Source organism: Balaenoptera acutorostrata, chromosome 19, assembly GCF_949987535.1.
Source record: "Balaenoptera acutorostrata chromosome 19, mBalAcu1.1, whole genome shotgun sequence".
NCBI lineage: Eukaryota > Metazoa > Chordata > Mammalia > Artiodactyla > Balaenopteridae > Balaenoptera > Balaenoptera acutorostrata.
This window is the reverse complement of record NC_080082.1, coordinates 12,381,156-12,399,016: the sequence shown is the minus strand read 5'-3', so window position 1 is coordinate 12,399,016 and position 17,861 is coordinate 12,381,156. Positions and strand designations below refer to the sequence as shown.

General features: G+C 42.2%; 2 protein-coding genes across 2 annotated transcripts; one reads left to right on the top strand and one right to left on the bottom strand.

Moving 5' to 3' along the window:
• TERF2IP (TERF2 interacting protein) lies at nucleotides 1-8,309 on the top strand. The gene is made up of 3 exons (XM_007182604.3): nucleotides 1-803; nucleotides 5,644-5,768; nucleotides 7,085-8,309. Exons 1-3 carry the CDS (start codon nucleotides 128-130, stop codon nucleotides 7,481-7,483), a joined length of 1,200 nt encoding a protein of 399 aa, XP_007182666.2. The 5' UTR covers nucleotides 1-127; the 3' UTR covers nucleotides 7,484-8,309.
• Nucleotides 8,310-13,219: 4,910 nt separating this feature from the next.
• DUXB (double homeobox B) lies at nucleotides 13,220-17,610 on the bottom strand (the record flags this gene model as incomplete). The annotated part of the gene is given in 5 exon segments (XM_057534471.1): nucleotides 13,220-13,867; nucleotides 14,768-14,799; nucleotides 14,802-14,918; nucleotides 15,285-15,390; nucleotides 17,440-17,610. Coding segments are annotated over 5 exon segments (1,074 nt in total), but the record flags the coding sequence as incomplete, so codon positions are not given.
• Between the last annotated feature and the right edge of the window lie 251 nt (nucleotides 17,611-17,861).

Sequence of the window (17,861 nt, the reverse complement as noted above, 5' to 3'; positions counted from 1 at the left end):
GCAAAACTGCTGCGCAGGCGTAGTACGGGGTTGTGGGGCGGCGGCAGTGGTGGTTACCTCGGGCTCTGGGGCTCTGTGTGCCGAGCGCTGGCAAGACGGCAGCTTCTTCTGGTGCTCGGCGTGAGCTATGGCTGAGGCGATGGATTTGGGCAAAGACCCCAATGGGCCAACCCATTCATCGACTCTGTTCGTGAGGGAGGATGGCGGCTCCATGTCCTTCTACGTGCGTCCCAGCCCGGCGAAGCGCCGGCTCTCGACGCTCATCCTGCACGGCGGCGGCACCTTGTGTCGCGTGCAGGAGCCCGGGGCCGTGCTGCTGGCTCAGCCCGGGGAGGCGGCGGCCGAGGCCTCGGGCGACTTCATCTCCACGCAGTACATCCTGGACTGCGTGGAGCGCAACGAGAGGCTCGAGCTGGAGGCCTACCGGTTGGGCCCGGCTCCAGGGGCCGACCAGGCCGCAGAGACGAAGCCCGGGGCTCAGGCTGGGGGCGCCGCCGCCGCGGAGCCCGAGCTGCAGCCGCACGCGGGGCGGATGGTCTTCACGGACGCGGACGACGTGGCCATCTTGACCTACGTGAAGGAACATGCTCGCTCGCCCAGCTCCGTCACCGGCAACGCCTTGTGGAAAGCGATGGAGAAGAGCTCGCTCACCCAGCACTCGTGGCAGTCCATGAAGGACCGCTACCTCAAGCGCCTGCGGGGCCAGGAGCATAAGTACCTGTTGGGGGAGGCCCCAGTGAGCCCCTCCTCCCATAAACTTAAGCGGAAAGCTGAGCAAGACCCCGAGGATGCTGATAGCGGGGGTGAGGCTTGCTGAGAACGCGCCAGCCCTCTGCTGTCCCCTGTGTGAGGCTGGGGCGGGGGCGCCGGCGTCTTTCCCCTTCTGTTGGGCGTCCATGTTGGTGTCTTCGGGAGCTTCGCCCAGCCCCTCCTCCTCCTCCTCCCCCCTTGACATCCGGGTAAAATTGCGCCATTTTCTAAGGTCTCTCTTAATTCACTTTTCCAATAACTGGGGTATTGGCATGGTCCGATATTCAAAAGGTGCAGAAAGAGTATGTGGAAAATTCTCCCTCCTTTCCTTTCCCACCAGCTACCTAGTTTCCCCCCCACCCCCGAGAGACAACGGGGAACCAGCTTCTTGGGTATCTTTTCAGAGATTTCCCAGACTAGTTTTAAAAAATATTTCTTGTGTATTCAGGTACATTCAGTATAAGACGTTTTAAAGCCATGCCTGCCATACCAGCTTATTTTAATTTCTTGGCTTAAATGACTGCATCTTCACATAAGAAGGTTCTCAGTGGGAAGTCGCTTCCTCGTTTCGCTCGGGTGAAGTGTATTTCTAACGCAGTTGAACAGAATATTGGGATTCAGTGGCAGTTAGAACACAGTGCATAGCTGTTGAGATGCTTCACTTCTGATAAAACGGGTATTGACAGCGTAAACTGACAGACCCTTTTGTTTAAAGAGTCATGCTGCTTCCCCAGCTTCTCTTTCCTTATGTGGCTATTCCGCATAACAGTTGAAGTCTGGGGAGGCAAAATCTGTTTCTCCTATTCAGTATGCTTAGTAGGAATTTTGTTTTTGGTAAAAGTGACATTTGAGATTCATTCATTCAACAGATAGTTGAGTGCCAGACATTTATCCTGCTGGGATATAACAGTAAATAAAACTCCCTTCAGTCATGGAGCTTAAAATGCTAGCTGGGCAGCGGGAAGTGCTACAGAAAAAAATAAATCAGGGTAAGGGCTGGAGAGTTGTTTTCTACAGGGTGAGAAGGGAGGGTCACTGTTGTAAGCTGATGCTTGAGCAGAGACCAGAGGAAATGAACTCACTCAGCAGGTGGTTATCTGAGAAAGGATTTCAGGCTTAGCGAGTATTAAGTACAAAGGCCCTGAGGTGGAGTATGGCTGGTGTGTTCTTGGAGCAACAGAGACCTGTGTGTGGGATGGAGGAAGCAAGAGGGAGAATTCTTGGAGAGACAGGGCTGTGTGTATGGGTGAAGGAGATCATGTAGGGCCCTGATTTTAAATCAGTGGTGTGGAGATGGCTGGTAGACCAATTGGAACTTGGGACAAAATTAAGCTGGATTCACCCTACTCAGTGTTTTGATATTCAGGCATTTAAATGTAAAAATTAAAATCATGATCAGGAGAAAATGTGGATGAGTATCCTTTTTTGTTTTTTGTGGTTTTTTTTTTGGCTGCGGCTTGCAGGGTTCCCCGACCAGGGGTCGAACCCAGGCCCATGGCAGTGAAAGCACAGAGTCTTAACCACTGGACTGCCAGGGAATTCCCGAGTACCCTTTTTATTTTTAAATTTTATTTTATTTTTAATTAATTTAATTTTATTATTTATTTTTGGCTGTGTTGGGTCTTCGTTGCTGCACGCGGGCTTTCTCTAGTTGCGGAGAGCGGGGGCTACTCTTCATTGCCGTGCGCGGGCTTCTCATTACTGTGGCTTGTCTTTGTTGCAGAGCACAGGCTCTAGGTGTGCGGGCTTCAGTAGTTGTGGCATGTGGGCTTAGTAGTTGCGGCTCGCCAGCTCTAGAGCGCAGGCTCAATAGTTGTGGTGCACGGGCTTAGCTGCTCCGCGGCATGTGGGATGTTCCCGGACCAGGGCTTGAACCCGTGTCCGCTGCATTGGCAGGCGGATTCTTAACCACTGCGCCAGTAGGGAAGTCCCCGAGTATCCCTTTTTTTTTTTTTTTTTTTCTTTTCCGAGTATCCCTTTTAATAGTTACATGTTGATAGTTCTGAAACCAGGAAGACTAAGAAAAAACTTTATATATTTGATTACTTAAAATTTAAAGCTTCTCATGATAAAGTTAGAGGGCAAACTGGAAAAATATTTCCAATACATTGCAACAGAGTGAGTTTCCTTAATGTCCAAAGAGCTTGCAGAAGTGAGTAAGTAAAAGAAAAATTAGTAGAAAAATGAGCAAAGGAAATGGAACAGGAAGTTTCCAGAAAAGGAAATAGATAAATGGCAAATAAACAAATGCAGAAATATTGTTACTGAATAAAAATAAATTAGGCCCTGAGGGGACTTCCTTGGCTGTCCAGTGGTTAAGACTCCGTGCTTCCACTGCAGGGGGCACGGTTCGATCCCTGGTCAGGGAACTAAGATCCGCGCGACCCCTCCCCCCGCCCCCCACCATGCCATGAGGTGCAGCCCCACAAACAAACAAAAAATTACACTCTGAGCAGAGGACCAATATAAGCCATGCCTGGACTTCTGCCCATGGAAACTGAAATAAGTGTGTGTGGTGTGTTTTTTAGAAAAGTAGATCAGAGCAAGGCAATGTCATTTTATCTGTTAGATTGGCAATAACTAATAAAATGGGTAATACCCAGAGTTAACGAGGTATATGAAAACAAGTACACTCCTACATTATTATTATTATTATTTTTTTTTGTTTTTTTTTTTTTTTTGCTATTCTTGTCTGCTTACATTCTTTTTATTTATGTATGTATGTATGTATGTATGTATGGCTTTGTTGGGTCTTCGTTTCTGCGCGAGGGCTTTCTCCAGTTGCGGCAAGTGGGGGCCCCTCTTCATCGTGGTGCGCGGGCCTCTCACTATCTCGGCCTCTCGTTGCCGAGCACAGGCTCCAGACGCGCAGGCTCAGTAATTGTGGCTCACGGGCCGAGTTGCTCCTCGGCATGTGGGATCTTCCCAGACCAGGGCTCGAACCCGCGTCCCCTGCATTGGCAGGCAGATTCTCAACCACTGCGCCACCAGGGAAGCCCCCTACATTATTAATAGAAGGAAATCGGTACAATTTCTTTGGAAGGAATTTTGACACCATCTGACAACATTTAAAATACATGTTCCCTTAAACATGGTAATATTGCCTCTAGGAATTTATCCTACAGATATACTCCAAGTGTAAAAGAGTACATAGTGAAAAGTGAGTCTCACTGCTCCATACCCCTTCCCCGGCTTCCTCTCCCAGAGGCAACCACTGTTGTTGTCCCCTGTCTGTGTCCTTTTTGCTCATAGTAACACTAGCACACTAGACAGAAGTTTGTTCTGCAGTTTGCTTTCTTTTTTTAACTTAATCTTGAAGCTTTTGTGTGTCTGCTCATTGTTTGCTTCATTCCTTTCTTGTTCATTGCATTGTGTTTCATTATGTGAGCCATAATTTGTTTACACTTTTTATTATGGAAAATTTCAAACATTTACAGAAGTAGAAAGAGAATAGTATAATACACGCACCCATCACCCAACTTCACCTGATTATAGTTTGTGGCCAGTTTTTTCATCTACACCTTTCATCCTGACTTCTGGGATTATTTTGAAGCCAGTGCCGGGCATTATCCCATTTTATCTGTTTCAGCATGTATCTCTAAAATATAAGGCTTCTTTTTAAAATTTTATGTAAAATAAAATTGACTTATTTTGGTGTACAGTTATGTATTTAAATTTTTTTTATTGTGGTAGAATATACATTAGATAAAATATACCATTTTAGCTGTTTTTAAGTGTTCAGTTCAGTAGCACTAAGTATGTTCACATTGTGATGCAGTCATCACCACCATCCAAGTCTAGAACATTTTCGTCTGCCAGAACTGAAATTTGTACCCATTAAACACCAACCCATGTTGCAACATGTGTGAGAATTTTGTTCCTAGTGTTTCCACATCTTGGATATTGTGAATAATGCTGCTGTGGGATGGGTTACTAATACCTGTTTGAGACCCTGCCTTTTTTTTTTTTTTTTTTGGTGTATTCTCAAAAGTGGAATTGCTGGATCATATGGTAATTATATGTTTAATATTTTAAGAAACTGCCATACAGTTTTCCGGTTAGGTGTTTTAAGACATGTACAGGTGGTAATGTAACCACCAAAATCAGGATACAGAACAATTCCATCACAAAAAAACTCTCTCGTGTTGCCCCTTAGTAGTCAGTAGTCAGTCTTTGTTAAGTGGAAAATAGAGTTAAGTCCTCAGAGAACAAAGAGTAAAAGGGAAATAGGAGGATGTTTAGCTTTCGGAGGCTCTCCTTTCTGTAGATGGTATGTGGTGGATTGTGGTAGACCCCCCAGATCTATCTTCAGCTGGGAGAACTGCCTTACCCAAGGTTCTGTCATTCTAGGCTAGCATCCAATGACTAATCTATGCGGGGTTCTAATATCTTGGCTCCCTTGCCCCAACTTGGTCAACTCTGTAGGGCCTTCCTAGCTCCAGACTTGTACATGGTTTCAGTTGAGGCCTTGTTGGAACTCTCACAGCTCAGCTTCTTTCTGCCCAGTGAACACTCCCTAATCAACACCTTACATGTTAATCTCCATCTCAGAACCTACTTCCCGGAGAACCCAATTTATGGCACAGTTCTGTTAGTTTGCAAGATCTATAAATACAAAGCGAAAAATGAATTAAGCTTGAAGAGTATTTTTACTTTACGTATCAGAACCTAGGAAAATTATCACCATTTTTATTGTACAACTTTTCAGAAGCAAGAGTAGAAATTATTGAACATGCATGTCATGTTTTTCTTACCCTTCTGATCAAAAACAGATATTTTCTAATAGGAAAAAAGTGCAGGCTCACTTCTGGCCCAGAGCTCACAGAGCGTTTACTATATTTTTGGTTCCTGTAAAAAAGGCTAATTCTAATCTGGTGCTGTTCTGTTTAATAGAACCACAGAATAAGAGAACTCCAGACTTGCCTGAAGAAGAATTTGAAAAGGAAGAGATCAAGGAGAATGAAGAAGCAGTCAAAAAGATGCTTGTAGAAGCCACCCGGGAGTTTGAGGAGATTGTGGTATGTTAACTAGATTTAACTCATATTTTTTTCCTACATCCATTCTCCTCCTTTGAAATTGGTCTTCCCATCTGTCCTTTTTATACACCTGAGGCCCAGAAAGGTAAGAGAGAAGTTCAAGATGGAGGAGGAAAGTGGAAGGTGGGACTGATCAAGGTTCTGGGCATGTACTTTTAGTTTTTGGTAGGATGATTTAAGGAGGAGGGGAAGGAGAAAGATAGGGGAGAATTATTTTTAAGCAGTACAAAGCATCTTACTTTGAGTACTTTCATCTGTAAGTTTTTCTAAGTTAAGATTGCGGATTTATCTTTTTAAAATGTTTTTCTTCTCAGGTAAAAGTAATTTTTTAAAGAGGTTAATTTTTTATCAAGCAATTTTAGCTCTTTGTATACTTAGAGCTTTTTTAGAATTTTTTAGCTCTGCCATATTCAGTTAAGTTCTAAAACTTTGTTGGAATCCCATATTTAATCATAGTTATAGAGAAAGGCAACCATAAAATAATGAGTAATAAAAAAATACAAATTATATGTGCATATCTTCTCTAAGAAAAAGGATCTTGTTAACGCTAAGAAAAATGGTTATGCGTCAGTCTAAAACAGGAAAATAATTTGAAGTTCATTTAATTTAAAGTTGGTTCATTTTCTGTAAACTTTCAGATACTCTCAACAACTCTCAAACATGGCCTACATAGGTCTCCTCTCACATAACACGCTTTGTAACGTGCCTAAATGTAGTGTAACGTGCCTAAATGTAGTGTAGCGTGGAGACCCTAATATATTCATACAGCAATGTTTTTTGAGTACTTACCATGTGAAGGCATTGGTAGGCACTGGGGATGTAGTGATGAGCAAAACATAACATTTCCTGCCCTATGGAGCTTACAATCTGAGAGTGAAGTCAAATTTTTAACAAATAATCTAGTGCATACATGTGTATACATATATGTGTATGCACATAATATTTATTTTTCGCATTCAGTGTAGCTTCTAATGTTCTGTTGGAATACCATATACATACACGTATGTACATATGTACACATGCACACACACAAACACACATATATACCCCCATCCACACTCACACTTCTCCTTACCCTATCATATACATACATATATATACACATACATACACATATGCACACATCCAACATGAGTAAATGTAAGAAGGAGCATAGCACATAAGAGGAACTGAAGGAAGTCCAGTGTGATTGAGGTGAAAAGGGCAAGGAAGTGGTAGCTGGGAGAGACCAGATATTTTAAGAGTAAGTATTCATGACTTGGTAATTAGGAACTGGTCGTATTCATCACTTTCTCTAGGTGGATGAGAGCCCTGATTTTGAAATACATATAACAATGTGTGATGATGATCCACCCACACCTGAGGAAGACTCAGAAACACAGCCTGATGAAGAAGAAGAAGAAGAAGAAAAAGTTTCCGCACCAGAGGTGGGAGCTGCCATTAAGATCATCCGGCAATTAATGGAAAAGTTTAACTTGGATCTGTCAACAGTTACACAGGCCTTCCTAAAAAATAGTGGTGAGCTGGAGGCTACTTCCTCCTTTTTAGAGTCTGGTCAGAGGGCTGATGGGTATCCCATTTGGTCCCGACAGGATGACTTAGATTTGCAAAAAGATGATGAGGGTACCCGAGATGCACTGGTCAAAAAATTTGGTGCTCAGAATGTAGCTCGGAGGATTGAATTCCGAAAGAAATAATTGGCAAGATGATGAAAAAAAAGGGTTTGGTAGATAAGGCATTAAAAAAATTTTTTGTGACTATTGAACTTCAGAGATTTTTACATTGGAACTGACACTCATCTTTTGACCAATGCTGTTGTTGCTCTGTGAGTCCTAGATTTTATAGCCAAGTAAAGTTGGAGGATGAAAATAAAAGAAATTGGATATATTTAGAGCTGTTCCTGGCAGTATCAATGTGTTTGTAAAAGGAAAATCAAAAACAGAGAGGTTCGTTTACATAGTAATAACCGCTTTCTGGAATGGAATCCCTGCTGTATTGGTGAGAGGAGCTAGTGACCAAGTCAAAGGCAGAAAATTAGATGGGTCTTTTCAGAAAGCATAAATAAAGAGCCTCCTATCCTGTGGCAGAAGCTTCTCTAGGTTATGATAGATTCCAAATCAGGAATCTAGGAATGTGGAAAGATTTAATTACAAGGCCTTTGAACATGGACTGTCCCAAACCCTTGCATCCCCCAGTGAACTCTGATTTCTGGGCTGCTTTGAAAACCCCATATTCCTTTTGCCAACTTATATTTGGGGAGCCTGTTTGTTGGCTGTTCTTTTCTTCAGGTCTGTGTCAGTTAAGTCTCTAGCATGTGTTTCTTTACCTACCATCCAGTTTTGTTTAAAACACACAAAAATTTAGAGAGTCTTGAGAAAAGTCTTACTTGGTTACTCGTAATGTGTTTTTATTTATTGAGGATAGTTTTGTGCAAAGAATAGTGTTAGATTTAAAAATTAGAGGATTAATTCCTCTTTGTTGTGTTGATTTCATTACTGAAAATAAATAGAACTTTGTATTTGAGTCTCCACAAAGTGTTTTCTTTGATTGTATTCACAAAACCTTTTAGGTATAAAAACCATAAAGGAACTAACATTTTTGGCTCTTAGTAATTAGAACCAATAAAGAGTTCCATTAAGTTCCAATAAAGAGCTAATGGGTTATTAGAAAGAAACTATTTCTTCTGGGTGGAGCAAAGAGATCTGTGTCAGGGACTGTGAAAGATGGCATAACAAGGTGAACTGCTGAGAGTCAAAAGGGAAGAGAAGCCAATAAGGAACCATCCGGTGTGTAACAGAAGGTGTCAGTGCCTGTCCCAAATGCCTGAGCACTCACCATTCCAGCACTTGCCACCAACAGGAGTCCTACTGCAAGCACCTTCCTGAGGCTCTCTCTCTGCTTGAAGTGCTGTGGAGTTAATGCCCCTGAGAGCAGCTTTCAGCTAATGGTGAATGGAATCAGAGGATGCATACCCAGCTTCCTTGCTCACCAGAGAAATGACAACTGAATATTTGAGTTACCCCTTGAGTGGAGCAATGGTTTCCATACCATTCGAGGCCGCCAGTAGAAGAAAGCATAGTTGCCCACAGTGGTATGAATGCACCTGCATAGGCCTCCTCTTATTTTACATACCCGCTTCCCTACTAGTGCATCCTAGAATCATCAGTTAAATTCACATTGTTTCCTTAGAGTCTGCTTCTGGGAGAAGCCAGCCTAAAGCAAAGCATTTAACTTTTTCCTCCTCCTTAGAATGTTGGAAGGATACAACACACACCCAGCAGTAAACGTAGCTCACTACAGTAGTGATTCTTTTTTTTGGCTGTGCTGCATGGCATGTGGGATCTTAGTTCCTTGACCAGGGATCGAATCCGCGCCCCCTGCAGTGGAAGCATGGAGTCTTAACCTCTGGACCACCAGGGAAGTCCCTACAGTAGTGATTCTTAAATGGGGCTTGGGAGGGGTTGGGTGGTGGATATTTGTTTAAAATGGGTTCTCCTCCATTGTGATGTGACCCTAGGGTGGTTGAAAATCATTGCTTTAGATATGAAATGGAAATGTCATCTAGCATGTCTGTATCTCAATAAAGTTACCACAGCCTATTGGCTTTATAGAGCTAGAAATTCCAGTTTTGTCAGTCATGTGCAAAAGGGTCTGATTTATTATACCCAGACTCCCAGAAGACATGTTTAAATCAAAACGCACACCAACTTCTAGTGCTCATTATAAACCAGTAATTTTCAAATATCTGGTTTTGTAATTTCTCTGGTCGTTTCATCTCTTGAGCTGGGATATATGTGGGGAAACAAATTATCAGAAGTATTTTGGGGAGCACAAAACTAAGCAAGGAAAATGAGTTGGATCTTAATGGTTAATGGCATTGAGCTATGGCTGTATCTACTCCAGAGACCAGCAGTTCAAGTCTTGAATTGAGATACTTCTGCTTTGTGCTGCAAGATTCTTGTTCTTTGGGTTTTCTTTCCTTGACTTCGTGAGTTTGGCTTTTCTTTTCTGCTTATGATGTGGGATACATTATTTCTTACTCATTTTAGCTCTTGAGTTCTAGGCCTTCCTCACTATTCCCCCTTGGCTCCCCCTTACTCTAGCTTTTGAAATTTTCTAGACCTTAAATAACCTCCAAAACTTCATTAGTGGCAGAAACATTCTGTCTTCTCTTTCTCTGCAACATTGAGGCTATTCATTATTTTCCTCTGTTCCCTATTCCATTTAAGTGGGTGCAGTTGAGTTTTAAAAGTTGAAGCTACTGTTTGAATTGTTCTGATCCTCTCTTGCTTCTGGACTAATGCTTTGGGCTGAATCATATGCCTACCTGGCTATAGCAATAAGATGTAATTCATTGAACGTAACAGAAAACCTAACTCTAAAGGACTTTAGTAAATAAGGGGATTTATATTTTGTATATATAACAAGAAGCCCTGAGGTAGGGTGGCTTTAAGGTTCTAGTTTTCTGCTCTGCCATCCTTAACGTGTCCTGTCAGCTGCTCCCCTTGTGGTTGAAAGGTGGCAGCTACAGCTCCAACAGGTGAAGAGGGAGGGTTTCCTCCTAAGTGTCTCCTTTATTGGTGGGCAGCCTTTCTCAGAAGCCCCTCATAGACATCTCACTGGCCAGAATTGTGACACGTGCCCCTTCCTAACTCCACCTCTCTGCAGGGTAAATGAAATTGACTTAGAGTGATTAAGATCTATACTCCTTGGGCTGCGGATTGTGTATCCTTTCCTGGGAATGTGGCCTGAAAGGGGAGGGTGTATACCCAAATAAAAGTCAGGGAGTTTAGGGTCTGCTAAGAACTTCCATTGTACAGACGAGTCACCTTCTTCAGGAGCAAGAATATTCTACCCAGGAGCAGGCAGCATAGCTAGTGACTGAATCCTCAATGCCCCCCTCCAGAGGATATACAGTGATTTCTGCTCCAGAGGTGAAGTCTGCACTTTGGCCATCACCCAAACAGTGGACACAACCTGGACCAGGACTGGCCTGCGAGATGCATGACCTCATCCACGGCCCCTCCCGTCCAAAGGTTTTCAGCCCCAAGGGGTCCAAGAACTAAGGGACCAGATTGTTTGGACCCAAGGGGCCTCTAGGAAGAGGGCAGGTGCCTTTTATCAGAGGCAGAGCTGGGATGGGGCAGTCAGATGCTCCAGCCCTGGGCACCAAGCAAGGTCCACTGGACTTGCCACCCTGTGCCAAAACCCTGCAGGATCCATGTTCTCAGCCCCGCTTTCAGGCTGTAGAGGCCTCGACCGTGACGACCTTTAAGGCCTCCACTGGCTATGAGCCCAGTGCACATTCATGGTCACCTCAATTTGGTACAAGAATAGGATGTCTTGTCACCCAATCCATGAAAGGGACATCTGACTCACAGGAGATTGTGAACTGATCAGCATGGTTCTCTTGGTCAGATACTATTCCTTACCTTTTTCTCTAGAGACTTAATCCCACTGCTTGCTTCAGAAGTGAAAATTTACGTATTTCTCTAGAGAAGGTCATCCCACCTGTCTCCCTCTAGAGGCTATAGTTAGACGTGTAGATATAGAGATAGGCATAGAGAAGAGTATGGAGGGGAGCTGTAGAGACAATGTAGATGAACAATAGATAATATATTTACATAGATCCATACATATAAACATGGAGATACAGATATGCATATAAATGAAGAAGTAGATTATAGACCCAAATGTATAGTTTTCCCTTCACAAATAATCAGACTTGTTTTCATAAGTTGGAGAACTCTGTCCACATATGTGTTTGAAGTACAGGAAAGATACTAGGACCTCTCATCTCTGGCCACATGAGAATCATGTGGGGGAACAATTTAAAAATCAAACTAGGCATGGTTTCAACACTGTCAAATAATTATATCAGATTTTTTTGTAGATTTGTGCCACTAATACCTGCATATATGCATGTGAGTTTTAATTCCCTAAGTGGTTAATGAAGATACAGCTCATATTAGGAAAAATAACTTGTGCTGAGTGTTATTTGGCCGTAAATACTGATGTTGGAATATTCTGGCACTTGTGCTTCAGTGTATAAACATCTAGAGAACTCTTGCATGTAACGCACCCAGATACCAGAAGGATGTCCACCTCACGACTGTATTTGTGCAAAACTGGTATCTTTGTAGAACTAGATGTATGTGTACTGATTGTCTTTCAACACCTTCATATGGAAAGTAAACAAAGCAAATATGACAAAACAGAAAGCAAATTGATAAAATGAACAAAAGTGATATTTTTTAAAGACATTTTTATTGCCAAGGTAAACCCACATACACCAAAATCTGTTTTCAGAATTTACCTTTTCAAAAGAAGGGGGAAGACTGGGAATGAGAATGGTTATCCCAGGTTTTAGATGAACGTATAATGTATTTATAATAAGAGGAGAAATATTATGGACATATATATATACATATTTGCAAATATATACAAAAAACTAAAAAAGTGGAAATATTAGCATCATTAGACTATGTTCAGTGATGATACGGTATTTGTATTATAATTTCCTTGTAATTTTTTGTATGTTTTAAATAGTCAAAGTAAAAATACACTTCTAAGTGAAGATTACTCAGTATTATGGATTTGTCCTAATGCATTTAATCATTCCCTTAATGATGGATGCTGAGGTAGTATCTAGTTCCCAGTTTAAACCCTCGGAGCTTTGGGGAAAAGCTCACTTTTATGAGCTCACGTCATCAGGAAGTACAACATCCCTTCGTTTTCTACACAATGAACTAATTTCAAGTTTGCCCTCTCATGATGCCAGGAGGGAAAGAAGTTCTAATATGTCCCTCAGAGATCTATTCTCACCTGAGTTAGGTTACAGTTTGTGGATTTTCCAGACTGTGGAGGACGTGGTGATTACAGAGAGAAGGTCATATTCATGAGTAAAATACTTTTTTTCTGTAAGAATTCAGCAGACATGTCCACCACCTAGTGCCCATGGTGCTTCCAGAGGCAGTGTGGAGCTTGGAAACAATCCTTCACTTAGTGGAGTACAGAAGATAACCACTGCCCACAAGAAAAACAACCTCCATGTGGGTTTCCAAGTGGTTTTTCCTTCCCCCTGCTTTAGTTTTGCCTCTGACAGGATGACTTCCTTATTCATTGTTCTTTAAATTGCTCTGATCTGCATCAAAAGAAAGGAGGCCTGGATCAGGTTCAGAATGCTGTCGTCTTCCTCCTGAAGCTCAAGCCCTGGTGAGCTTTACAGAGTGTTCAGAAGAGCCTGAAAATCCTGGAGGGTCCTCTTCCTGTGGATCAGGATTCAAAAAAGTTTGTACCTTTTACTGACAATCTGTGGATGGCAGGAGTTGACCTAAAGGCTTCTTGAGGTTTCTATATATTGCTGGTGTGGTTGGCTGAGGGCATGAGATGGTTCTCCAGCTGACTGTGTGTGCTGTGGCCACCAGTCTGCTTCAGTGGGTCCCTTTTTGAGGATCCCACTCTGCAGTCAGAGCCTGGCAGCACTCATCCCACCACTGCAGAAAGTAAGATATGTCCACCTGGCTCAGATCCTGTGGTGGTGGTTTTTTGTGCTCACCTTGAGGCTGAGAATAGTCTTCCAACTGCAGTACTCCCATGTCAGTCTGTTCTTGGTGATCCTGGCGTTCTTCTTGGTATTGGGGCCAGAAAGGATACTGAGTATCTGGGTCTCCTCCCATAGTCAGCAGTACTGGCACATAATTCCCAAGTGTTAGAGTAGAGGGAGGGTTCTCTCCTCTCTGCACAGCCTGCATGGGCTGCATCATGACACTTTGTCCTTGGATCACACAAGGGACAGAGGATACGTGGGATGGGAGAAGAACAGGTAGAAGTGGTTGGTTCCTGCTGAAAGAACTGGAGGAAGGAAAATGATGAGATCTGCCTGGGAGAGTGCACAGGTCAATTTTGTGCTGCTGAGCTGTCAGACCAGGTTTCCCATTTGGGCCATCTACCAAGGAATTCACAGGCTCACTTCTACTCTGCCCAGGGTACAGAGATCTTGGGTCCTGAAGCCACATCTCCGTGAGAAAAACCGGAGACGTGGACATCATAAGACAAGCGATTCTGGCTCTGTTCTCAAACTGTGTAAAGCAAAGGCCTATTATATAGGCCCAAATCTCAAGAGGTGTGTGTGTGTGTGTCTATATACACACATACAAACATATACATACATACAAACATATAGATTTAGGTCATAGCACATTCAGCAATCAACTATAGATGAATTGAAACTCTGGCTAAAAAGGCATATGCTTTAGGATCCACCCTTCAATTTCAACGATGGATCAGGGAACAAGGTCTCTTGACGAGGTTGACATTTTCCTCCTCTTAATCAGTGTGTGCACAGGAATACATACCTTGTAAACGTGTATAAATCTGAATAAGGGTTAATAAACACAAGTGAGTGTTCATGAGAGTCATTGTGCTGATAGGCCTATGAACATGCTTCCTAGTCATGAGCGTTGAATGTATACGGAACCACTATCCCCATAACTTAGGTAGAAGAAGGTGCTAATGAGGGTGTTTTTGTTCCCCTTTTTGACTATGCTTGTAGATTTTTTGGGGGTGTTAAAAGTGGGGGAAGGAGAGATGGGCAGGATATCTAGTTGGTAGAGGCCAGGAATGCTGAAAAACACTATACCTGGCATGGACTGCCGCTCCCAAGAAAGAATTATCTGGCCCAAAATGACAGCAGTGCCAAGCTTTAGAAAACCTAACAAGAGTGTTCTCAAAATAGGCATTAACTTTCACATTTTCCCAGTTTTGCTGCTGGTGATTCTGAATAGATGCACCACTGACAATTTGATTAGAAAATTCTTCCTTTTGCAGGAATGTGACTTGCAATGCTAGGTGTTTACTATCCCAGGCCTTTGTCCTTGATTGCTGTGGTAATCTAGGTTAGTCAAGGTTTTCCAGCAACCACTCAGGGTAACATCGTTTAATGGGTTAGGGATATTTGCTGCCATAGACATAAAACTTACTTGAATTCTCAATTCTGGAATGCCTGTTTGGCTAGTGTTTTCCTGTTTGCAATATCAAAGAGTTGGTTCCTCTTGAAGGCTTGAACTAGAATGTTTGATTGAGATCTTGGAACAGATGTGTGGTCTCGTGTGGCTCCTTTTGGTAAGTATTTTAAAGAGAACGCAGGGACAAAAGGGTTTTTAGGACATTTTTGCATTCAAGCTGGATACTCAAACTTGGGAAGATCGTGCTGACCTCTTACTCCCTCTGAATCCCCCTGAGGTGACAGAAGAGGAGGATGTTGCCCTGCTTAGAGCAGCAGGACCAAAAAGTCCAAAGCCTTTCTTGCTCAGAACCTGTCTGTCCCAGCCACTGTGGGACCATGCTTATATTGAAGACCTTAGGTTACCCAGGACAAGCTGTAACTGGCTCCAAAACTAAGGATTCTTTGTGGAGAATTTGAGCACAACATGCAGAATTGATTCCCCTCTCAATGGGACCCACTGATGAACTGCATTTGGACTGGTGGGTTCTTACCTTGAGTATAAGGCTGAGGCTGGTTCTGTCCATGGGTTTGGTCTTCTCCTAAGGAGGAGCTGAACCCCAATCGTCTCTGTCTTGCTCTGTGGTTTTTAAACCAAATCTGAGTGGGAAAAGACAACGTGAAAGTCATGTAACTCAGTCTGTGTCATTCCAAATATCAATGCAGTTAAATAAAACTAATTGATCAACTGCTCTTGGGATAATATCCCTAAGAGAAAGACCACGTATTATCTTGGGATTGATACTATTATTAGCATACAATTCAGGACAGTACACAATTTGCTCTCAACTCAAATTAGCATTTCTTGTATGGTCATCCTCAGGGCATCCAAAATAAATTTCCCTGATTTAAGAAAAACAGTGTAGTTCTCTCAGAGGAAATCAATCTCTCTCTCTCCCTTGTGTTGTATCAACTTTTCATTAGAATACCATTTCATAATACACAATACATATGGGATTGATCTTAGAAAAGAATTTCTTTACGTAGGGCAGTAGAATTAGCCATAGTCAAGAGCAGGACTAACTCACCCACACTTCCTCTTACTTACTTCATCCCATAGTCAGCAATAGATAATGAAACTCCTAGGGACCCCATATACCTTGCTTTAAAACTATTATCACTAACATAACCCATTGTATTCTGCTTGTTTCCTCATTACTGGAGTTGGCATTGCAAGGTACTTTCTAAGTATTTCTGAGTGTTTTATTTTGATAATTTGATAATTCATGGTAAGATTAGGGTGTCAATTATAACCAATATCTGATGTAGCACTCATATCCCAGGCATTGTGCTAAAAGGTTATATCTATTCTTTAAATTAATTAATAAAAATATTTTCCAATAAGAAGTCTTAAGCCCAAGTGGAAACTGGAAACTAATGAGTAAGTTACTGAACACAGTTGCAGAACCAACCTCATCCTACATTGTTTCCTGGACTTGCCATCCTCCACCTCAGTTCAGATGAGCCTAGTACCTCTCATGCAGCCAGTCACTAGATAGTCCCCCAAAGTGCACTTTATTCTGGGATTTGGGAAAACAGTTTCCTACACCTAAAACAAATGCATTAAGAAAAGAGGAACTTTTCTTCTCCCCGGCGTCCCCTCAGACTGATGCCCTTATAGCCCTTATATATAGTGACTTATTGGAGACTTTTTTAAAATTATTATTATTTTTTAAAAAATTACTTATTTATTTATTTATTTTTGGCTGTGTTGGGTCTTTGTTTCTGTGCGAGGGCTTTCTCTAGTTGTGGCAAGCGGGGGCCACTCTTCATCGCGGTGCGCAGGCCTCTCTCTGTCGCGGCCTCTCTTGTTGCCGAGCACAGGCTCCAGACGCGCAAGCTCAGTAGTTGTGGCTCATGGACCTAGTTGCTCCGCGGCATGTGGGATCTTCCCAGATGAGGGCTCGAACCCGTGTCCCCTGCTTTAGCAGGCAGGTTCTCAACCACTGCGTCACCAGGGAAGCCCTGGAGACTATTTTTAATAACAAAAATCTGAACTCATTATTCTCCTCTGAAAGCACCTTTTTTATTGACCTTTATTGATTTTAATACTGTTTCAGTTGGTATAATTGTATTATTTACAGCTATCCCTTTGCTGACTGAAGAAATCTAGTTTATTTTTATTTTTACATTAGTAGTTCAATTCAAAATGATACAATATGGGATTTTATTTCATACACTCCTGTGTATGAATCACATTTCAGATATTAGTGAAAAAAAAGAAAAAACTAGCTTGAGAATTGGGAATTTACATGAGTGCTTACCCCACAGTTTCCTCATAATTACATATTAAACATTATTCTGCAGTATATATTCCAGTACTTGATACCATATCATTATCATAGTGATCCAATTTCCTATATTCTCTAAATCTCAAAAGTTGATTTAATTATCTCCTATTGGGAGACCCTCAACAGTATATTCTTTTCTCCAAGAGTGAATACCCCCAACCAATTGGTAAAAGAAGTAACAGTTTTCTACCATTGGTAAAAGAGGTAATTCTTGTTTTTATTTTGTTTTAAATATTATTTAACAGGAAAAACCTTTGGGAAACATACCCAGCATAAGAGAATTGCCTGCCAGTGCTAAGCTTGGCCTTTCTCTTTACCTTGAACCTGACAGATAATGAAATAGAAAACTGATACTTACTTGAATTTTAGATTCTGGAATGCCAATTTCCTTGGCCAGTTGTTTCCTGCTTGCTTTTTCAGGGTAAGGGTCATGTTCAAACCATGCTTGGAGGATATTCTTTTGACTCTGGTTGTAAATAATCTTGCCTTGCCAGGTTTCTTTTTGTAATAGTATGTCTGATGAAGAGAAAATGGGGAGAAGTATGAAGGATATGTTTATGGATTAAAAACTGGGTGAGCATATATCTTATTTCAGGTTGAAAGTCTGTAGATCCAATGATTATTCTGTATTTTTACTTTAGGGATATACCTAAAGTCATTCTAAATTGGAGACATGGGAATTCCCTGGTGGTCCAGTGGTTAGGACTCCATGCTCTCACTGCCAAGGGCCTGGGTTCAGTCCTTGGTTGGGGAACTAAGATCCCACAAGCAGCCCGGCGT